Source organism: Xiphias gladius, chromosome 20 (assembly GCF_016859285.1).
Source record: "Xiphias gladius isolate SHS-SW01 ecotype Sanya breed wild chromosome 20, ASM1685928v1, whole genome shotgun sequence".
Classification (NCBI taxonomy): Eukaryota; Metazoa; Chordata; class Actinopteri; order Istiophoriformes; family Xiphiidae; genus Xiphias; species Xiphias gladius.
The window spans coordinates 19247137-19271805 of NC_053419.1; the positions used below are offsets into that span (position 1 = coordinate 19247137).

The 24669-nt window shown below is 39.4% G+C and overlaps 1 protein-coding gene across 1 annotated transcript in view; it reads left to right on the forward strand.

Annotated features, from left to right (window-relative positions):
• Positions 1 to 24669, forward strand: part of LOC120805994 (fibrinogen C domain-containing protein 1-like) — a 98905-nt gene that overhangs the window by 45384 nt on the left and 28852 nt on the right. Inside the window, exons 5-6 of the mRNA XM_040156602.1 lie at positions 3922 to 4058; positions 20202 to 20298. Of these exons, the coding sequence (XP_040012536.1) occupies positions 3922 to 4058; positions 20202 to 20298 (234 nt within the window). The remainder of the gene's footprint in view (positions 1 to 3921; positions 4059 to 20201; positions 20299 to 24669) is intronic.

A 24669-nucleotide genomic window follows, 5' to 3' on the forward strand; every position in this document is an offset into this window, starting at 1 on the left:
TTTATCCTTGTCTTTTTGTTTACTATTACAGCATTCTTGTGTGGATTAACTTGAGTTTGCAAGTTGTGCATCTTTTTAGAAATTACAGCTATTGGATATGAATGATAAAATGATAATGTTACATGTACTGACATGTTACTAACACATGTATCCATTTGTAATTCTATGTTAATTCTGACATACGGTCACTGTACCAGTGCCGACTGTCTAATATATTAACTGGTCACACTAAGGCGCAGATAAAAAAAAAAAAAAAAAAAACTATATACACACATACAAGTGTGTATATAGTTTTTTAGTATGGGAGCACAACCATGAATATCTTTATCTGTCCCACTGAAACCGCTGAAGGAGTCCTACTTTTCGTTTGGCTCTGCCACTGAAAGGATTTACAAGTTAAAGTTCATATCTTTTGTCGGAACTGAGCATATAAGTATTGGTTTGACGTTATTATTTTTTCTGCCACTTAAATTATTCAGTTTTATGAGTACTGCACTTCAAAACCAAAGAAAGAAAGCCGAAGCATAAATAAAATTTAGATGCAGGACATATTCATGGTTGGAAACAACTGTTGTGCTTGCCACTAAGTGAGCCATGTTATCTGAAAATATGGGGGGCAGGGTGCATTTTAATGAGTTCAATTCCTACTGCGCAGCGCCTGCGATGTCGGAGTGACTTACTTCGGAGTGTTTGTGTCTTAAAGATTTTGGTGCCGTACAGATGTGATTCAGAACAGATACTCTCCTCGAGAGGTCCCATTCCCCGAAGTCTACACACATCATTAGAAACTAAACTTCTACTTCCAAACCCATGAAAGGACAAAAACTAACAATGAACTGATCCAACTGACAACTATGATCTGTGTATCAAAAGCCTGATATACTTAAGCTTATTACTCTTTGCCTATCTATGTATCAAAATCACATCACCATCACAATGAGTGACATGTTCCATTATAAACAATTACTGCCTTTTGAGTCAGTCCCACATCCCGATGCTATAACAGTTCAATAGTGCACCAACTCTGCGGCTGAAAATAGCCCCCAGCAAATGCACTATTGTAGTTCTTTTTGAGTCACATTTTTCTAGAAACTACAGTGCCCCGCCTGTTTTTAGGAAAAATTTCAAGACTTTTAATGAAATATATTTCAGCAGGAACCAGAAACTTCAGAATGTCAGAGTATTGAGAGACAGAACCATTTTATATTTGTGGCGTTTTCATGGGATTTGTTGACAGTAAGAATAATATAATATATAATAATATAATATAATATCATCAGCCTTGTACTTTAAATGTTTTAGTATTTTGGGGAACTTCGGAGATGGACACAGCGCTAGGGAGACTATTCAATAATAGAACTGCACTCTATCACATATACATTAAGTGCATATCTACAGGTGGGAATGTAAGGGCTCGGGTAAGGGACTCAGACACAGAACTCAGAGGCAGGCAGGTTCAGTTAAAATAAAAGTTTACTGTGTCAGTAATTCAAAACAGGGTTTGTCCACAGGTGATCTGTCCAAACAGGCAAACAAAGCAATATCTTATTTAGATAAGGAAAAATACTCGTTAATGAAAGGTGTAAATGTACACAGAAAGCATTGTGATCAGAACCAGACCACATCTGTAGGTAGTTGCGGCTTGCGTTATGATTAGATCTCAGCCAGATGTAAATGCAATTCCATACAGCATGACCAGGGTCTCTAGAAAAAAAGCACTCAACCAGGCTAATGTATGCAGATGCAATCGCATGTTAATACCAGGTGTAAACGGGGCCAAAAAGTCCACAATGGACCGTGGAGACAGAAACAGGCATTAGGAACTCTGAGAACTGAAATGAAAGATAGAATTACTGACTGGCAAATTGACAACAAGAATGATGCAACTAATACGAAGAACTGGTTGCAGCCACGACCGGAAACCTTTTGTGACACAGCACGTCAGTGAGGTAGCTAGGTTACATGTTCAGCTCTGAAGACTGCTCAGGGAAACTGAATGGTATGCAGTGTGGAGAAATGAGCAAACAATGGAGGGCCAAAATGATTCATCTGTGTCCAAACAAAGTCGTGAAGCAAGCCAAGCTAAAGTGGACCTGGACTAGCAGTACGATCATGAGGGGGGGTCCATTGAAGAAGAATTTCTCTCCTGCAAGAGATCATTAAACTGAAAAACTTCAAAAGCTTTTGTTAAAGAAGACCAAATTCTTTAAAAAAAAAAAAAAAAAAAATGATGATAGTGTCTTTTTTTTAACGTCCTATGGAACCTCGACAGCTTCAGATTCCTGTAATGAAAAGAAGAACTGGGAAATGCTACCATTATGTGTGATGATGATGAAAGTCGGCGCTTATTAGTCGAGGCTTACACAGAGTAACGGAAAAGCTTCGGGGAGACCAAACATTCCATATCGTGTAGGGACTATAAAAATAAAAAAAAAATCTTGTATGGCCTTTTCAAGAACTCTCCTGGCTGTTTTAAATTCAGGAGTTTGACCCGGTGAAGGCTGGCATGCATAATCTATGACATTGTCCTCATCACAGAGTTCCTCTTCTGCTTCCTGGGGAATAGATTTTGTATCCCAGGTGTAAAATGGGTTTCTCAATCCCCGACAAGGGTGCTACTGTTCTGCCCTGCTGTAGCTTACAAGCTCCCTGTCTCTGTCACTTCTTCCCTGCACTACCTCCTCCTGAATTCTCTTTCTATCAGTCTTTTGTACTCTGTCTCCACACTTTCTGCCTCTTTGTCAGGGTTGTATCACTCAAATGTATATATATCCTCACTCAGCAGTACTTCTAACTCTCTGACTTCCGTATGTCTTTTGTTTTCCCCTTTTTCTTACAACTTGTGTTATCTCAAATCTATGTCTCTGTGCTATATATCTCCTTTTTCTCCGTGGCACCATGTTTGCGCGCCACCCTTGTGCCTCTCTGACTTTATTTTGACCACCTTGCATTCCATCTTTTTTTCGTGGTTTTTATCTTCGCCGCATTTAGACTCTGTTGTCCCGTTGTGTCCTCTATCACCTGCCCGTCCGTCTCATCGTCCATCTTTTTTGTGTCTTCCCTCTCAACACGTACTATACCTTCTCATTGCTCCTTCTATCCTTTTCAAGAGCCGACCTTTTGGCAAACTGTTCAGAAAACTGAGGTTTCATTTTGACAGGATGACTTGACAACATAGAACCACTTTCATGTTAAGTGTACTTAAGTTCCTCTCTAGTGCTTGGCTGTAGACAGAAGACAGGGCGTGACATGTGTTATCTCATGTTTTCCTCATCTTCTCTTTATTACTGATAAGTGCAGTGCCCGTACAAAATTTGCCTGTCAGAAGGGGCTGATTGCTTGGCCTGCGTTAAACCAGCTTGCAGCTTTTTTTTGACAGCATCATCCAAACGACTTCACACTCGACTCTGCACTTCCATGGGTCCTGAGCAATACACCTGCCATGACAATAGTTGTGTCCCCTAGCAATGCTCGAGTAAAAGAGTCATTCCTGGAGTTGGCTGCTCCGCTCCGATAGTGTCTGGGTGACAGCAAAGAGAGTGTCGGCGCAGTTGAGTTCAACCTTTCTTAAAAACTTGGCATGTGCGCGCTTGTAAATTGTTTCGGGTGCTGCACAGCCCTTGTTGTGTAGTTGTGCCTTTTTTAGTAACATGTAGAAAAGCGATGTGTGAAGCTTTCTCGAGAAACTGCTCATCCAAAAAACTCAACAGTCGACAATGCACTTCCTTGGGTCCTCAGAAAATACACCCAACAAGTTTGAAGTCGATTGGATTAGCAGTTGTCAAGAAAATCGAAAATACAGACACAGACAAATTCCTCCATTTATAGTTAGATTTCACTTTACCACTCCAAGCACTCTTTGCCTTTGCAACCTATATTGGACCTCTTTTATTTCATGTCTCTACTTTCACCTCTCCCTAGGCTCGCGTCCCCGTGACTGTGGTGATCTGTACGCCAGTGGTCAGAGAGAGGATGGTATCTACTCCGTGTTTCCTGTTCACCACCCCGCAGGCTTTCAGGTCTACTGTGACATGACCACAGACGGAGGAGGCTGGACAGTGAGTCAGAGGAAAACACACACACATATCAGAGTGGACACAGACACCGATGATACACCAATTAAAATAGAAACATTCACTCAGCTTTTACATTTTTCACCAGGGTTATAATCAAGATGATAATGAAAACAGGGAAATGGAAGGCCTTTTCACCACGTCTGCTTTTACAAACCTGCTTAAAAACCCCCAAAATCAAGTCAGAGTCATCCAGTACTTTAGGTTCTATACTGTTTTTTTCAAGCACCATCAAATAAGGACAGCTGTACTGCCTAAGGAGTCTCATGTATCAATCCGAAAAAGGGTCTTATCAAAGTTTTATTACAGGCGAGCGAGGAGACCTTAAGAACAAGTTTCAAGAGGACCTATTTGCTTTGTTTTTCATTTAGAAAAAACTCTGGAAGCCCATTTCTGCCAAAGTGTTAAAAAAAAAAAAGATCCTCTAAGTCATTATAATGAGAAACTTTCTCAAAATAATGAGAGACTCATAAGTTTGTCATTATTTTAAGAAATTAAGTCACTATTTGGGGATACTAAGTCATTATTTCGAGAAAAATTTCTCATTATAATGACATACAGGATCTTTTTTTTTTTTTTTCATCACACTGGTGGAAATGGGCTTCCACAGTAAACAGAATTTTAATTTAGTAATAATTGAAGTGAGAATGTCGACAGGTAGAGTGCTGAAAGGAAAATGAATAAAGCAGGGAGTGAGACAAAGAAAGCTAATAAAACAGACACTAAGAATACACACAGAATGCCGAAATATATCCAATGAATCATGGTGACACTTCCTGTTTAGTAGGCTAAGTAAATGAAGCCGTAATAGCAGGGTTAGAGATTCAAAAGCAAGGGTAGTGTAACTGTGACAACATAACATAACATAACTAAATTATGTAGATCTAATATATCTGCTGATGCCGAGATTTCTGACATAATATAAAGATGGGACATAAAGATACAGTACACTAGAGGCAAGACAAATTGCACAAGCAGCTCATAAAAATACAGCTTATAGTTGACAAATGTCTGACCCATTTATGTTTTGGTCCTTTAAATCTTGCATTCTTGTCTTTGTATAATAATATTTTTGAGAGGATTTTTTTTATTGTAAAAAGATGGAAACCGATAGACGCAACATGGAAATAGATATTTAGAGTTTCCTAAAGCATGTGTTTTTTTTCCTTGATCAAACAACTGTCAGTTGTCTGGTCTCGCTAAAGTAAACATAGTTGTTTAAGTGAGACTGTATACTGGAAGTGCTGTGTCTTTTGGGAATGAGAGACAGCGAGGTGAACAAATATTGACACGGAGCTGTTTGAAGTTATATTTGGAAGTGTGGTTTAGATGTATTTTACTTTGTGTGCATAAACACACCATCTCACTGGTTAGAGCCATTTATTTCCCTTTGTTCTGAATTGTACTATGGCAGTCCTCAGGGAAAGCAGAGCAGTTCTTAACAGAGGACTAAAGCCTTGAGACACTCCAAGAGTTTGGGATTTCAGCTACATGAATCCATCACTACTCTGTTTTTTTTACAGGTCGTGACACATCTTAGTTAAACTTCCAGGGACTGACTGTGGAATCTGTCCAAAACTATTCAGATATCGATTTGCAACATTTGTACAATGAACTGCTACAGAATTAATTTCTGTTTCCCTTCATGTCGTGCAAAGTGGTCCAGGCTGCATAAAAAGTTTCCACATGCTTTAAGGGAACAAATAAGTCTACGGCATTTGGTTATAAAATCAAGTCTGCTGTCCTCTTCCAGCTTGCATCAGTAGGTGTCATGCTGTCTTGTTGACAGGATTATGGTGGATATTTTAAAACTTCTTCGGAGGGAAATTACAAGGCTTCCTCCGTTGACTGTGTTAAAATGTTACAGAGGCGTGAAATTTTTTTTCTCCATATTTTTGAAAAGAATGATTTCTCAAACCATCAGAGTTGCTAGCGGTCTCTGGCTGGTGTTTGTCTGTGACTTTTTCGCTGAACTGAACTGTTAACACTAGTGCTACTAGTGTAATACTTCTACAATAATTAGATACATTGTCAAACATAGTAATAAGAAGAGGAATAGCAAAGCTAAACACAGCCCGAAGTATATAGCCTAGAATGGTGTGACTATCCAGTTTTGCTGAGTTTATACTGCACTTCCACTACAAACACATCCAGCAAACTTCAGCCCAAGTCACTGTTACACTGGCATGACAGTGAATTGTGCGTGTGTGAGTGTAAGCTTGTAAATCGGTGACTGTGTGAGATAGGCAAGGTCGTACCCTCCGATCATCAAATAAAAGCAAGGCTGTCAAAGTGACAGAGTGCTTACCGCAGCACGATGGAAAAGAGCTACAGTACGTACCAGCCTGTCAGTGGGTAAATGCGTATGTGTGTGCATGTGTGTCATTGCATGAATTAATCCTTGTGCCCGATGTGTGCACCTACACAGAAAGCGCTTGTGAGTGTGAGTATGCTTTCGAATCAGAGTTTACGCCCCTTTTCATACAATGCGCTAGTGTTAAGTAACTGCTCTTTGCATATTGTCCTATAAAAGGATTTACATAGCAGCTCAGATTGAAGTGATAATGTGGCAGTCACTGATCCTGCCAGTTGTGTTGAGCTGATTGTGATAACGCTTGAGCCTCATTAAGAGATCAGCACGGTGTGATCCAACAGGGGCAGGTAGGGAGATGGGATGCTTGGTGAGTTGAGTCGCTTACTGTCTATCTGATGGCTGAGCTTAAATAAGGAATGAGCCATATGCTGCCACCTCATTAGCATACTTTGACTTAGTGTAGCACTGTTGCAGAGACTGCTGCAGATAGACAGAGAAATTAGCAGGTTACATAGAAGAGGGAGGAGGACCCAGAGGAGACAGCGCAGGGAGAGCCTGATGAAAATATTAGAATTTGAGTTGGAGAGAGAGAGAGAGAGTGAGACATACAGATAAAGAAAACAGATATAGCTTCAGATATAGCCTGCGATAAAGTCTTTCTGTTCTATTGTATGTGCAGTAAAATGGTAGCCCTTAGGGAGCCTGGGGGATAATGCAGCTCACTTAAGTAACAGTGACAGGACGAAACTCTAGATTTAGACGTCAATCAGCAGAACTGTGGCATCAGTCAGTGCTGATCTTTAGGAGGATGCTTGTTCATATGTCCCTTCATATGTCTACATCTCACCATATACAGCTTCCAAATTCGCTAATCTGCCTCACCAGGGACTCGCTTTGCAGGTGTGGGCACGTTAACGTGCAGGTGAAGACAGGCAGGGTTTATGGTTCCCTGTCACGATGCCCACCAGTCGGACGCCATCAGCTACTGCAAAAGGCAGCAGCTTCTGTATGATCACAGAAGCCATTTTCCATAAGGTTTTGCACGATGCGCAATCAAACAGTCTAAACTACCCCAACACAGCCACCCACAAATACCACAGTTTCTAACTTTATTAACAGGCAATTGGATTCAAAAAACAGGCTAATCTCGGGTTAATCAGGTACATGCTAGGAAGGAGCTTTTTTTTACCCGATCATCCATACTATAAATTACTCAATGCCATGTTTATACATAATTTATAATGCTGCCTTATCAATAGTTTTTGCTGAATGGATTAAGTAGTAGAACAGAACAAGTTCCCCCGAGGGTTCAGGGAAAAAAAAAAGAGATGATGTGAATCACACCTGTCAGGTTCTTTCACAGAGAGAGAAAGAGGCCGAAAATGTATGGTTGAAGTGGCTTTGAGGTGTGGTAGAGAGGAGGGATAAATCTACAGCCTATAGTGCCCAAATTTCCTCGGTTTATATGGATTCAGGGGTGATGGAGAATGGGATGCGAGTGCTGCTGACATCACATATGGACTCACTGGTCACACATAAATGTATGCATGTTTCTCCCCTTTTTCATGTGAAGAAGCCAGACAAAAGGAGGTTTCCAACAAACTATTTTTTGCTTGCTATAGCTACCGAGGAGACAGTGCCAGGTGTTTGCTGTAGACCCATGAAGTGTGCCGGATCACCGATTTTCATGAAAAGGAATGAGACAATCTACCGCTGACAAATGAAGAGTTGAATTCATTAGCAATAAAATGCACCATTTCTAACCCAACACACTGAGGTGTTCTGCCTCCAAAACTTGTCACAGATACTGTGTAACCGACATTAATGAGCAGAGGTAGTAACTTTATGACCTTTTTCTATATGTGATCCCGTCACACAACATTTTAGAATGTCACAGATAGGTCTAAACATGACGTCTTTTAAAGCGGCTGATTTCAGAAAATCTCAGGATATTAAAAGTTCCCTCTGCAGTTTTTTGACCTCTAGTAGCACTGTGGAGCTGTTTTCTCCTACAGCTCCAGTTTTGTTTAAGAACGCACGTGCATGTGGGTGTACATGCCGGTGACACAATACACATTCCTTCCAGTGGTTTCAAATTATTCCACTTATCGACAAACGGTGGTAACATGCCAAGATATGCAGCAATGCACCATAAGGAGGGAAATGCAATCATCACATTTTGTAGAGCTCAAGGAAACACACAATTCATTTGGTGAGGAACGCTTAATATAAACATAACCTTTGTTTGTTTACTAGAAAGCTCAACAGGGCATCTTTAAGGAAAATTCAATGTGCTACTGTCCTGTAACTAGCAGTTTTTTCCGCAGTAGTGGCTGCTGTTCAGTAAAAGTTGTGTATTCTTGCTTGAAACCTTAATGGAACAATAACAAATCACATAGACTCAAATGGAAATTGTGACTCAAGCTACTGAGACTTGAACGGTTTTTTTTGTTTTTTGTTTAAACAACAAACAAACTATATATTATCTGTACATGTGAGAGAAGTTAGTGGGGGTTCGTGTTAGCTCAAGACAATCTCAATTTGTGTAATTTAGCGTCCATTTCAAGAAACACATCTTAATTGTGACTTCACTAGAGGAGAGGAGAGGAGAGGAGAGCAGAGGAGAGACATTAGTTCAGGTTGATGTGGATGGTTGTCAGAGGAAATTGGTCAATATTTCTCCACTGCCATAGCTCATGCCCTGGAGAGCGTCTGACCACAGAGGTAGGAGGGATGATAGCAGATAGGACATAAAAGAAAAGAGCTGTCATTACTAGGCCCAGAACCCAGACATATAGATATAGAGATAGAGATAGAGATAGAGATAGAGAGAGATAGAGATATAGATATAGATATAGATATATATATATAGAGAGAGAGCGATATCTCTATATAAGAGATATATATAGATATAGATAGATAGACAGATCTATCTATCTATCTATCTATCTATCTATCTATCTATCTATCTATCTATATATATATATATATATATATATATATATATATATACACACACATATATACACATACACACACACACACACACATAAGACCCTCACTCATACTCAAGTAATCCTTTAGGCAAGTGGTCTACCTGTTTCAGGAAAGGGAGATTTTAAATGCCATTTAAATACAGCCTCACGGCTTAGGGTAATGTTTTCTATTATTACTATTTTATTTGTTAAAAGGAAGGGACTAAAAATGACCATGGCATAAATAATGAATGAGAGCACATATATCAGAGTGCAGTGTGGAGCTGCATTATAAAATGGTGCTTTTATCAGAAGTACTGCAATCACTCTCAAATATTCAATTCAGCTAAGAACTGAAATGTAAAAGTTTGCGATTGAATGTACGATTGTGTGCATGTTGTATCACTCCTTTAGAGGCTTGGAGTGCCTTTTGAGCATTTCAGAGTGTACAATATAGGCTTTCCAGCATTTCTATCTGGCTCAGAGGTTCTTCAATATTTAATCTGTCAGTTTATTGGTTTGGAAAAAAAAGAAAATCCAGGATGGATGTTTTTGCAGTTGTTTTCTTATCTGTAAATGCTTTGTAAGGTAGGGGAATTGAAAACTTGGAAGTGCAATCTAACTTTTGTTCAAAACACAGTTTTTTTCCTAATGTTTAGATTCACTGTGACAGACTACGAGTTAAATCATATGTTTAATTACTTTTCTTTTTATTGTTTACTTTTCAGGACAAGGATGCTGACATCTCTTGGTACCTTCATTAACTGGAATGAGGAAACAGTTTATTTTGCTGCTTCGAAAGAGCATGATCTGTCTACTAGTAGCATTATCACAGGTAGTGTCAGACATGTCCTTCAGGATATTAGTGCAATTAGGACGGGAATGGGTGCCGGTTTTGTGAGGAAATGTTAGACAGCTGTGTGAGGGTTGCGCAGGAACATTCACTGATTTTTATATATCCTCTCTGCTACATGAGCACACACACAAATAGGGCTCCAAGCGATCGCTGCTGCTGGATGTTTTATATCCCATTAGAATTTTTTCCAACTAAAAGCTTAAGCAGTCTGATTCACCACATTTACATGCAAAAGAAACATGTTACCGTGAAGACTAAGGTTTTTATAATACAGTGTATATGTGCTAGAATACTCAGATTAGTCCTAAACCCCATTTTACATGCAGCTGGTAAGTAACCAGATTTCTGATCTGCTCCCTACCACGTTTTTGAACCAGTGTGTGCATATTTTGGTTTACATTTTCAGTATTTTATTTATTTTTTAGCCATGCAAGCAGCAAGAAGTCGATCCACCACTTTGGTCATGACCTGGGCAAATAATGCATGGATTTCCAGGAAATCTTTTAAAAATATCCATGGTACCCAGAGGATGAATCCTCCTGACTTTGGTGAGCCCCCGACTGTTCATCTAGCGCCACTAGGAGGTTCGCTTTTGTGGTTTTAAGTGACATGTCTTAACTTCTGGATACATTATCAAGAAATTTGGTTGCGATGAAAAGTTGAAGTCACGCCGAATCGTGTCGGTAATAATAATAAAAATGATCAGTAATAACTACCATCATCAGTAATTGGCACAAGTCTCTAATAGCTCCTAATGTATAGGATACGCGAATGTTGGCATAAAAACGGTCTAATAACATTAAGTCATATAAAAGGTGAACATAAATATGACTTTTTTACAGTACTCACACAAACATTTTCACTTATTCATTGTTGAATATTCAAAAATATTCCTCAGATAATATAAGCTTATTAAAATTTCTTATTCCATAATTATGAATACCAACCGCTAAAGGGGAAATGGATCTATATGATTATTTCATAATCAGTCACGACTCAGTTGATAATTTGTAAATACTACTGGCTTATCGATTGATTCTTCCTAGCATGCTTTCGTGTGCACTGACGATAGGTCAACAAAATAACTTTAGCTAATACCATTATCTCCACTCTGCAGCAGGTCTCTCCACTCTTGGAACAGTACTTTTCTTCAGGAAAAAGTGCTCGGGTGTAAGATATCTTCTCCTACTTGACTGGCAGTAGGCATCCTGGGAAGAATGGTCACTGCAAACATGACGGTCTGCAAGGTGCAGTGTACGGACAGGAGCGTTTTTATTCATTTGTAGCACAACTAGCCACAACTTCAGTGCGTCCCTGTCCCCCAAATGTTGTCTGTGAAAGCTTCGCAAAGTGCTTTGTGTCATTTTCTCGCCTCAATTCAGAAATGAGCCAACACTAACCATTGTTGGTTTTTTTGTTTTTTTTTAATCTTTTGGATAACAGGAAGCTACTCTTCCTGCACTCCAACTCTGTAATTTTACTCCACTCTTCCCTGGACAGCTCTACCTCTCACATTTACACTGTTGCCTTCCTGCAACAAATCACCTCCTGCGAGATTTACGGGCGAGACTTCTCCTTGAGCGAGTTTTGTGTTACTTGGTAGATACACATCTCTCTGTAGGAATCTTATCCGTAATGTTGTCAGAAACTTACAATAACAATCTGAACCTATCAGTAGCAAAAACAAGCACTTTTAGTTAAACATACTTTGATGCCCCTTTTGCTTACAATGCAGCCGTTTCGCAGGTTGTAGCATCCTCGCTCAATATTTGACCGATTCCAAACATTTTTGTTAATTACTTAGACCCATACAGATGGGGATATAGGGCCCAGGCTTAGAAATACCACAATTGCCCTTTACCCCATAAGGAAAACCAGGTTTTTTGTTTATATGATGTTTCCAAAATCAGGTTGCTGCTGAAAGCCAGGAATAATCTTTTTACTTACGTACATGTAAATGCAGAAATTGTGTTTGCGTGTGTCTGTGAGATAGAAAGAGAGAGAGAGAGAAAGACTATGTGTGGATGATTGTGTTTCTCCTTCTGTTCCTGTTTGCTGTTGCTGTGTTCAGAGCACATCTGTCTTTCTGATAGGATTATAAAACATTCACCAACAGATGTTAGCAGTCCTCTTTGAAGATAGAAATTCTGCAGACTGCTGCGGATTTATGATTGCTTTCATCAGACATTGTTGAATTTGTCACCATATCATCAATATTCTTAACAATGTAATCAAATTGGTTGCAATTCCTCTACCAGTCTGTTTTGATATATTTTAAAACTATGAAAGTGAGTGTGAGGCAGCGCTTGGAAGTGATTCTATTAGTCTCGAAGCTTGCTTGATTTATTTTTTTTTTTTTTCTCTTATTCATTTTTCAACTCTGTACTTCTGTATCGTGTTTAGTACTTGCACATACTATATATATATATATATATATCTTTATTTGTGTATTTTAACATTTTCTCTGTATAATTGAGTCTGTCTCTTATGGCGGATGTATTAATCACTCTCCGAAGATGTTACCAATTATCTTCAGTTAGTCAGTATAGAGCGGCGGTACCAAGTGACATCTGCTGCCAAAGCACCAAACATATAAACATAGTGTGCTCACAGTGTGTACATGCCAGGAGCTAACAAGCTATTGGCACATTTCCTATTTTCCACCCAGTCATATGCCAGACTGTATTTCTGCCCCAATCAGCTTTGGAGTGCTTGTGTTGGTTCTTCCCTGTGTTCTGGTCTGTCAGTCAGGGTGTCCGTCTGTGCATGCTCCGGGCTCCCAGCAGTTGACAGAAAGCCTGCTGAAGAGCTTAAGGCAGCTTGTTAAGTAGCCTTCATCTACTGCAGAGATTACAGGGAGCTTAATGTGATCATGCCAATGCAATAGCCCTTTAGCAAGTGCTGGGTGACATGGTCGTTAAGGATTGGAGATTTGCTTGTTAATACTATTTGGCCATTTTACTTGACTTCAATTCTTGTTGGTTACAATGGTTTACCTATAACTCACACTCAACATCTACCATTTTGCAGGTACATACTTACTGTATTATGTGTAATTTCATTTACATAAAATGCATTTACAAAACAGGCTGATTTTCTGTTATTAATTTATTTTATTTATTTTCTTCCCCCGCAAAGAATTAATTTTTTTCTACGACAAGCTGCAGTGATGTTGCAGTCCTGGAACACAGGTCTCGCTTTTCTGTCTTAAGAGTGCAAGAGACTTCTAACTGTCAATACTTAGTTTATGGGGCTTTGCTGACACCGACACTCTGACAAAACATGTTACAGCAACCACTGCACCCTTCAAAGATACTTTCCTTCATCTGTATGGCCTGTCTGCCTCTGTGCTGTACAGTGTTACCATGCATCAATAAAAAAGGCTGGTGTAGAAAGAATTGTGAGAAGAAAGAAAGCTGTTTAACTTTTGCTGTACAACTTTGCAGCTGTTAGGAACAAAAGTGGCGACAGTTAGGGAAAATTGAGCATATGTAATTAAAAATGTTTTATTTTTTTGACTGGAGATCATTAGGTACATCTCTTTAACACATCAGAAAACAAATATAGGTATAATGTGAACCCAGTATAATGTTTGTGCATAAGTTTAAATGTTTAAATAAAGAAAATGGTGCAAATGAACTAAAAGGTAAACAGAAGGCAAGAATATAGGATGTATATTTAGTCATTTGTGGCCTGCCATCTGTCCGGATGAAGCAGAACTAACAGTCATATTGTGAGCTACTGCAATTAAACTAGTTCCCTATATTGACAATTTTCATTATGATGCATTTTCTTAAAGAAAATATATGCTGCTGCAGAAATGATAGAGGCAATTCTGAAAAAGTTACCTGTGAGAAATCGGTTGTCTAGGCTTTGTAGAGCATGTGGAACAGCTTGAAGAAAGAATTAATTACCTAAGAGCTGCAAGGAAAAGGGATACAGTCAAAATACTGCAATATGGAGAGAGACTAATGGAAGGTGCGAGAGCTACAAGATGAGAGGAAGTTGAAATAAAAACTGTCCCAGAATCATTTTTTATGTTTACTGTACAGATGGTGAACATAGAAAAATATTTGAGAATACAATAGCCATAAATAAAACCCTTGTAAAAGCTTCAAATGTTGCATTTTTGTTCAGACTGTGTCAAAAGAGCTGTTGATTCCATTTTATGATGATTAGTAATTAATAACGCATCACATAATGTATACTAAACAATTAGTTTTCATGTGTTTAAATTATACTGTAAGGTGTCTCTATTTTGTCCCCAGGAGAATAGAAAAGATATACCATAAACAATTAAATAGGTCGAGCATTTTCTTAAACATTTGCAACCAATGCATGTAACTGCACTGGGTTCCATTTGCTATTATTATTGTGTTCACTAATGTTATACCAATATGAACACATGCTGTAGTCACTATTGATTTTCAGTTTTTGGATTGTTGTGTACTTTCTGTCCTAAAACACTGAGGCCTTGCTCCAGCCTCGACTTAGACGGCTGCTGTGTCACAGTTCACAGCAGTTCTCAGTATGTGTGCGGCTGGAATGTCACCTGCCCCGCGCCCAAGTACAACAAGCCTGTCAGAGTCTGACCTTGACAGCAACAACTTTGATATCAGGCTCTGCCCTCTAGCTAGACACTGTGTATACGGATTTGTCAGTTGGGATGTTAAGCTGCATCCCAGTGGAAACTGTGTTTGTGTCTGTGTTCGGGGGTGTGGTGAGGTGACATTAGCAGCCAAGTCTCAATAAAACAGAAGCACTTGAGCCACAGTAGAAACATGTAAAACTGTAAAAGCGCGTGCATGCATGTTTATAGACAGATACGCCCTGAACTGGTCAGCTGACTTTTGTTTCCTTGAAGCTGAAGTTGAAAAGCGGTTGTTTTGTGACACCGACAGTCTTTGACACCCTCTCTCCCACTGTGCTGACCAGTGGCCGGAGAAAGCTCTATTTGAGTAATCGTAATGCAAGAGGCAGATAAGACAGTAGTCTGCTTATCTGCCTCCTGTCTTCATATTTCTGAACTTTTATTTCTGAACATTAACATTTACACCCGTACACTTATAAAACCTCAAGTACAGTACAGGCATACAATATCACTCTCTCTCTCTCTCACTCACTCACTCACTCACTCACTCACTCACTCACTCACACACACAAACAGAGGCGAGTGTGCATGCACAAATATATGTAAAACACACAGATTTATTGAACATGCTTAGAAGCACATGTGCAAAAAACTACTGGGACCGTTCTGGCCTCCCATACAGGTCATCCATTTTTAACCACGCTGACATATGCAAACATGTAGCACATAGATGTCTACACTGACACACACACATACATACAAACACCCGGTCACACATACTGTATATATTGTAGCACCAATAGCATGGTCACCCACTCCCAAAATCCCGTGCTTTCTTCCACCGACCAGTTCTGATCACTGCCTTTCCCTCTTGAATCGTGAAAGTAAATGATTGGTGTCTCTCTGAGGTACATGTCTCCAGGGACACGCACATGCAATCAATACTCAGAGGGGATCTCCAGTCTTACAAGGACGCTATTCATAGAGGGGGGGGCTTGGCCAAGAAGACACAAGAGTGTTAACCCTAATCAGCACTGAGCTGCTTGCTGGTTAACCTGCTGCTGTGGAGCGCTGCTTAATGTGACCACTGGCCAGCTTCTCACTGCTGCAGTGATTCCCAGTAGCACTTATCTGCTGCTGGTGCATCGGTGTCTCAGGTTTTCTGTCAGAACAGAAGGTCTAAATTACAATCCTAGTGAGAGGGGTTAGCCAAGACACAAAAGCCATCTTCAACGGTGTCTCTCGACCTTAAATACCTAAATACAAAATACAGACAGGAGCTATATCTGCATCACAAAAACTATATCAACAGAACAATGCTTGCATGAGAGCTCTGCTCTCCATCTCCAGTTTATCAGAGATCTTTGTTATATGTCAGGTGGCTCTACAATATGTATGCAGCCAGACAGGCTTTGACTTTTGCAGAGCTGGGATAACGTGAGCGATATATTGTTCTGAAAGGCCACAGTTGATTTGAATAAAAATTAGAGGCTTGAGTTATCGTTCTCTGAAATCTTTTCATAAGGACTGACAGTAGTCTGACACATCAAACAACGTTTGACTGTCTCTGGTGGAAAGAAAGAAAGGGAGTTTTTCTTTTTCCAGAAGTTTTCCTGTGATTTGTTGGGTAGGGGGCACTTCATGCAATTTTCTTGCCTCCTCCTGCTAATACAGTGGGTGCCAGGGGAGAAAGAAAAAACAATTAAGGGTGGATGAAAAGGAAAACCTCTACCTCATTCTAACATAGCGTTATCAATTTGCAGCCTTCACTGTTTCAGCTAATTTGAATGTAGGGACAAGGAGGTTTGAAGAGGAATGAGGAAGTAAGATAAGGAGGCTGGAAGGTTATTATTTCATGGAGAATTTTCAACATTGTTGGTTCCTGAATTCAAGACAGTCGTACTTAACTGCAGTGCCTTTACCAAAGAGTTGTTTTTTTTTTTGTTTGTTGTTTTTTTTTTTTGGCCCAAATCTTGATGTAAATCTCACCTGTTAACCCAGGAAATCAGTAGAAAACACCAGCTGCAACAGGGGCCAGCTCCCTCACAGTCCTTGAGCACCCTGCTGACATATCAGTAGCTCGATGACGGTGCAGTGTTTGCACTGTGAAATGCCACAGCATTTTTCCCAAGGGTTTTGTGAGTAGTTTAATCAGGACATCATTGCATTCATTGCAGTAATAGCCTTATTTAACAGGTTATTGGCCACGGTGAATTACACGTAATATCATTTAATATCACCATGAAAAGATTTCATTGAGGTAAACATGTTTTATGAATCCATATGTGAGTAAAATGTTTATTGTAAGCAAGCCACTCACATGTAGTATGAAAATTTAAAACCATTCAGGCACTGGTGAAAACACAGAAGATGAGATTTTATTGTCTTGATAATGTTGTCATCACTGAACTGAGATACATCATACTATAGATTAGGTTTTTCTTCGTTGTTTTATTATTTATATGTTTATTTTATAAGACTTATATTAAAGTGGCTGACAATTCCAATGCCTTTGTCCAGAATATCACTGAAAAAGGCGGAGGCTTGGTTTTATTTAGCCTGCAGTCAGCCGTCATACCCTGTCAGTATATGCTTAATGCCATGTGTTAAGTATAGTAAGTAAGAAAAAAATGTTAACACAACATCCCGGTCATTAACTTCAGTGTGACGCAAAACTTACAGTATAGGTTTACAATATTGGTTCTGTTTTATTAGCCGAATTACAGTAGCACTGTCAAAATTGGCCAAAAACGGCGTTCGATTATTCCCTCTGGAAAAAAAAACATAGGCTCGAACCTTTCGAATATCTATTTTTGCGCTAATGTCCATAAGAGGGCAAACCAATACAACAATGAGACATTACTACTTGGGTTCATATTTTTGAAATGTGCCCTCAGGGTGCTAGTCCTGGAACGGTCGGCTCACTGTAGTTTACATAGCTTGCATCCAACTTAATCTTGATGTTCCCCAATTTTGCCATCTACTGGGCAAAACCAAAGTATTTCCAAACGGGGATCTTTAGATCGCCCGGGGCGCAAATCACGCTCTCTTTGGCCACGTTGGGTTGTGAACTTTCTGCCAACATTACCACACGTGTTTGTCGTTGAATTATTCGCTAGTTTGAGCGTGAACTACATTTCTTTTTCAATCTATAAAAGTTACCTCCTGTCATGCAGTGCATTCAATGCAGCGGCCCAGGCCCACGCCAGAACTCACGAGGCAGACTGCGGCGGTAGTGCTGCTTTTTTTCCACAATCAAATATTGAATTTTTTTTTTTTTTTTTTCAAAATTCCATTATATAATCGAATTTAGAATATTGGTTGACAGCCCTAAACAGTGTAGTTGTTAACACTCCATCTGTGTGTTAAGCTGTCCTCTAGCCACACTCGGTCCCTATGTATGAATGATTTATGACTTTTTTTTAATATACACTGTGTACCATACATTAATATTCTAATATGCAGCAATAATATACACCTATCTACTTTCAGTGTGATACAGAAAAAATGTTACTGTGCTGAAGTGTAAAGTCTCAAAACACATAGCGCCTATGAGACAGAATATAGAATTGATTATGTAAAATAATTTGTAAATGATAACACAGGACTAAAGTGAATCATTACTCACCTTAATCCTCATCAAACTAATTGGTTTCACCTCAGATTCAGATAAAGACACGGTAGAAAATGTCATAGGGTTATATGAAAGGGGCTTTCAGAAGCAGATGGAAGAATTGTCAGTTGTTTAGGTACCACTAAAAAACAGATTAAACAGATTAAAGGATAAATCTGGGGATATTCTATAGTTTTTTTTTACCGTCAGTAAGCCCCAAGAAAAGACCAAAACAAATGAATTGATCCTACTAACAACGATTGTCTGTGCAGCCACAACCTGATATAGTTAGATCACTGTTGTCCATAAATCATATCGGTGACTTACACTGTTGCCCTGAGTGACATGTTCCTTAATTACGATGAATACTCACTGGAGCACCAAATGCATGTTAATCCGAGGCTGAAAATAGTCCCCAACAAGTGCCCGATTTACTGCTGTTTGAGTCACATTTGCTAAACACTACAGTGCCCAGTCGTATTAGGGAAATTACTGAGCCTTTTTCAGAAAGGGGATTTATATATTTGTGAGATGTTTGTAAAGACTCACATCTCGATATATATCTGCCGGTATAAGCTTATTGTAGATCATCATCAGTGTATGTGTAGAAAGGCCAAACTTGGTTTGCGCTTATTTAGAAACAGTGTCACCGTTACATACTTACGATGATCAATAATGAATAATTAATTAAATATTGACATCCATTACTCTTAAATGTCCCACTCAGTATGTATCTCTGGCACACGTTACAGAAAAAAGGAAAACAAATCTAAAGAATCCGTATCGAGATTGTTATTTTTTTAAGTTAAGTATTTAAGTTTAGGTTTTTGAAAAAAATGCTATGATGATGTACGAAGTGAAGAAATCAGTCTTTGGAATTAAGTTGAGGAGGTGAGGATAAACCCCTGAAAGCATTAGATGCTGTTGATAAGTGATGAGGATACAGTAATGATGATTAAGATGATCGTGATGAAAACAGTTTTGGGGATCGGAGTGATAAGGAGGAAGATTTTGCTGTTGCTCTGCAGGATTTTGTTCTTTGTCTGCGCTGAAGTTAAAAGCAAATATGGCTGTTGGTGCCATCTGGTACCTTATGGTAAGTTAGGGGATTAGTCACGCTGAACATTTCAACATTAACACAGCCGTCCAACAGCATTTCCTCTACAGTAGCAGATTTCCAATTTCCTTTCATCCTCAGCCTGACACTTGGCATGTCAGCACTTTTAATGGGTAGAGTATTTCATTGGTCGATACAGAGGCACCCTCACGCATGCGCACACACACAGTTGAGCTGAGTCGTTGCACGTCAGCTATATGCTAATATATCCTTTGTTTCTCGAACTGAAAGAGTTGCTGGAAGTTTTCTCCACACACCACTGCTTTATAGAACTTCATGATTCACAGGACAGAAGAAGAGAAATTTCGTCTCCATCTCTCTCTCTACGTGTCGGCTATATAGGATTATTGTTTTATGAATGTCATCTCTTATGGGATTTCAATTAAGTATGCAGATTCCATGGCGATTTGATTCAAAGTCAGTCAAGATTTAATGGATTCCTTTTATTAGCCTCTGACAAATTGCCTTTTTAGTGGGAAGAGCTTCTGCATTATTCATTAGTGAAAGAGCAAGCATTTACGAGTTCATCTAGTTGAGTTCTGGATGAGCTCAGCGACCAACAGTGAGACTTTGAATGAGTCATCACAGAGGAGCATGAAACAGTCTGTGAGATGAATCTCATCGGACCCCTGACCTCTTTCCTCGCTGTCTTGGCTGTGTAGGTGATCCAGCGCAGAGAGGACGGCTCGGTCAATTTCTTCAGAGGATGGGAGTCCTATCGTGAGGGATTTGGAAAGATCACTGGTGAACACTGGCTTGGTAAGTGGCTCCGGTGTGCGTGTGAGTTTGTGAGTGTGTCTGTGTGTTTTTGGCAACGTATGACTCATGCACATGAGTACTGTGGCCTGCAACACCATGCCGAGCCAAACCCTAGAAGGTAGATTTTCACAACGTATTGTCAACCTTGGTCAATTAGCTGTGTAGTTAAATCTTGATGATGAGACTTTATGGTACTAGCACCTCATCAACTACATAGTGACAGCCAGTATGATATGAAATCACCAGAGCAGCACTCAAACTCAAAGCAGAAAGAAGACAGCTTTACCAAATTAATTATTAAATGATACCATATATAAGGTGCGCCACCGCAAATATTGTAATTCCCTAGCACTTTGTGACAAGTAAATAACTGAACAATATATACAATGTGTGTTTAGAATCCCTCTCACTTGTTGCTTCTGCCCCAGCTGGCTCTTCTACATCTCTCTCTTCATTAGCTATGGATATACCTTCCTGACCCTTCGTGACCCTGCTTCAGCTGCCACAGCAGCACTGCTAGAAGCCTTGAAATATTCAAAACAAATGAAGTGGATCGGTAATCACGCTGGTCGGACTGTTCAGCTTTCCCACGAGTGTTTTCCTAAGTTTGTACGTACACTGTTTGGCTGGTACCTCTGGTCCAGGCTGCCTTTCCACCTCCTCAGGATGAGCCCTTTTGAGTCTTTGAAAAATATTTTTCAATATTCATCTGCATTGAGGGAGCAAACATTCAGCACCAGAGTTAAAGAATGAACATTAACGTTATCCACTTGCAGGAGCAGATCCATGTCGACTAGCAGCTATGCTAGCCGTCTTCTCTGCGGGGAAAAGCCAACAACAGTTCTTCCTCCCGCGCATGATAATGTTTTGATTCAGAGTGTTCAAAGAGAGGAGGGGTTATTCACAGACGGGTCTGTTGTCTGTGTGTGTGTGTGTGTGTGTGTGTGTGTGTGTGTGTGTGTGTGTGTGTGTGTGTGTGTGTGTGTGTGTGTGTGTGTGTGTGTGTGTGTGTGTGTGTGTGTGAGAGAGAGAGAGAACGAGAGAGAGCTGGGCAAGTAGGAGCTGAGTGAATCAATGTGCTGCGCGCAGTTCTGCAATGAAAATAGATTTTACCTATTTGAAATTGGAACAAAAAATGGAAAATCAATGTTGACATTATGGTGGGACTCCACAAATACATCAATGTATGGGAAGCACTACATGAAGAGCACTCGGTGGTAGATGTACTACTTTGACAATGAAACCCACTTCAGTGAACGTGACAAAGACTATCGCAGCAAATTAAAAGATATGCATAACGTTCACATTACAAGAGCTGTTTGTTCAGCAGCACAAATTACAACGCAAGGCAAAACACCAGCAATTCAATTAACAATATTTTAATTTTTCACATGATAAACACATCAGCAGTATAAATTCCCTTGTATTTTTTTTTGTTTTTTTTTAAAACCTTACAGCTTGTTCACGTTTGCCTTCTGCTTGAAATTTGTGTTTTTCTGAGTGCTTGCCCAAATCCTCGTATTTCTTGCTGGAAGCATGACACATTAGCCCATGGCTCCCCTCAAATTTGACAAGAAAAGAATGCCAACAAAAGAATTAATTCAGCTGTGTAATTATCGACTTTTTCCAAGCCAAAATCCTTGTCTTCACACCACCTCTCATTAAATGTATAAAATATTCCATATTGGGGGGGATACTCTTCAGCACCATCATAGTCGTTCTTGTGGCTCTAAGTTTGCTGCTTGCTCTTGTAAAGTACAGCATGCTCTTGTGAACAGAGCGGCAGCAATGGCACCCACAACATATCCAGGACATTTTAACTGAATTAGACTTTCATACGACATATGATGTATAGTTTATGAACTTCATAAAACCTTTTACATTTCATTCAGCAAAAAAGTTAAATCAGGAGTCATGGGGGAAACACTTGGGTAATAAGCTGTTTCATGTTTTATGAGTGCATTAATGATTTCCAATTATGGTCTGGTTACACAAAGACACCAGTCCCAAAAAAGATAAGCATTTGCAGAAAGGCTTCCTGAGTAAATTTGGATCAGGCGGTGGAATGTTAAGGATAATCTGCGAGTATCCTTAAAACCTCTCCTCACAGTTGCACAAGTTCAGACTGATGGAGTAAGTGGAGCTTGAAGAAGTCTTGTTTCTGTAAAAATACAAAACAAAACACACTTGGTCACGGTCAAGGTCATGGACATGTCATATAACAGCTGAGATACTCTCCCATCATCTCTCTGAAATTAAAGCACTCTTTCACACACATACTACTTTAGGAGCAATTTTGTGGAAAGTATCTGTTGGCAGCTCAGCTCGCACGCTTGCTTAATATTGCCAGTAATGAAGGCACATGGTAAAGGATTTGTGTAATTTTGCACATCGTCCCTGTTTATCAATTGTATTGCAATCAAACCAAGAAAATGTTTAATTTAGGAAATCTTGTAGGAAGGAAACTTAAACTGAAGGAAAAACTTGAAACGGAATTGTCAGTACAGGATTTTTAGACGGCGATGCACTCACGAGCTCGCTCAAACCTCAAACAAACATGCTGCACATCCCACAAGTACCATTTTTACGCAGAGTAATCTGGGCTAACTGCAGGGAAGGAAAATAATAAATGCTGCAATTTTACACTTGTGCCACCTGCTGGCAAAGAGTGGTACAGCTGAACTATTTTTTTTTTTTTCTTTTAAGTAGCTGCTGTTTTATGAGTTTGTTATTGAGATTTTACTAATATTTTAAACTTGAAACCTCTATTAGTTAAAATTTTGTTAATTAATAGTGTGATGCATCATTGTATCACACTAAACTGCAACAGAAATTAAAAAAGCAAACACAAATTTCTGATGTATTTCTGTTGCTAAAAATCTCCAGTATTATCTGAGCACAACATTAAGCTACTTCTGGCAGTTGTTCCTCAGACATTAGCCTCGGTAATTAATCATTCACAGTATGCAAATAGGTTGGACTGCAGGTCCAAAACAGCAGGGCTGAACCATTTGGGACTGTCGCTCTGTAATGGTATGATATTAGCTGGGCCTCGGTGGTTTTGGGTGCTTCATCACCTCCATCACTCTGTGTCCTTGGTAGATACAGGCACGCATGTATATACTGTATAGCATTTCAGAGGTTACGTGAATTAATGTAGATCTAGACCTGACCATCTGACCTCAGGCCATTACAGAGTGCAGCCCAAAATAAAAAATGTGGTTATAGTGCCAGCTAGATCTCCCTATGGTATGCCATAGGAACATGGTGGGAATATGGAAAGCTCTGGATTTAGCAGGATGAATTTGAATGAGCCAGCAGGCTACTTTGAACCTTTGAGAGTACCCTTCCTCATTCAGGGTGTGCTGTTGTCTCGTTCCCCCCATCATCGATTGCCCTCAGGGCAAAAATGAAAAATGGATTCATGCTTACCTGCAGCCTGGAAAGAAATTCATCGCAGCTACCTCCTCCAGACCAATATTGGTCGCAAATGCTTTCAGCCACCTCTGAAGAGCCGTACAATTCTCGATATCTAAATGTGCCATTTAAACTCAGATTTCATTTTAGGATTTTTCTTGTGTGTATTGAACTTCTGATAGTATGGTGATAGTAAAAATAATTCTCAAGAATAACAAAATAAGGGAGATGATATAAGAGAGAAAGACAGAGTTAACAAATCCGGAATTCTGTGATTCTTTATCAAAGTGCCCACCTCACTGAATATGAGAAAATCTGGGCGGATTTGGTTCCTTATACATGAAGCTAATGATCTTAACTCAATTTTAGCACAAGAAAAAGGGTCTAATTCTGTGAAAATCAGTAAAGATATCTTTTCATTTTGGCAGTTTGGCAGCTTAGGTATTAATTAAAGTGCCCATAGATTTAATTGATGTGTCAATTCTATTGAGAGTAATCAGAACAATCTTTCTCACCTTGAAATGGATTAATTCTACTTCTATTTATGATAAACCTGCTTGTGCATCATTTTAATTTAAGGCAATCTAAAGTTACTGCATAATGATGAAGGAATAGTTTTATAGTAGAGTAAGGTCTGCAGTGTTGATCTCTATTTATACTGTATGTGTTAGGTTGCTTGCTTTGCTGTAAAGCATGAGTCTATGATTTTGTACCAATTTTTTTTCCTTTCCTCTTTAAATTGAAAGGCATCATGCGTCAATCTTCTGCAGTTACTCTTATACAGTTTATGCCAAGCAGGCAAATAACAAGTATAATTTGGCTCCTATGGCTGAACAGAAAGATATATTTTCTGCATGCTGTGTGTATGTATAACAGCAAAGACATATTGCTGTATAATCTCTCCCGAAGGAGTATGTATAAAGAGCATAAACTGGGTCAAGACAGTTCCACTGT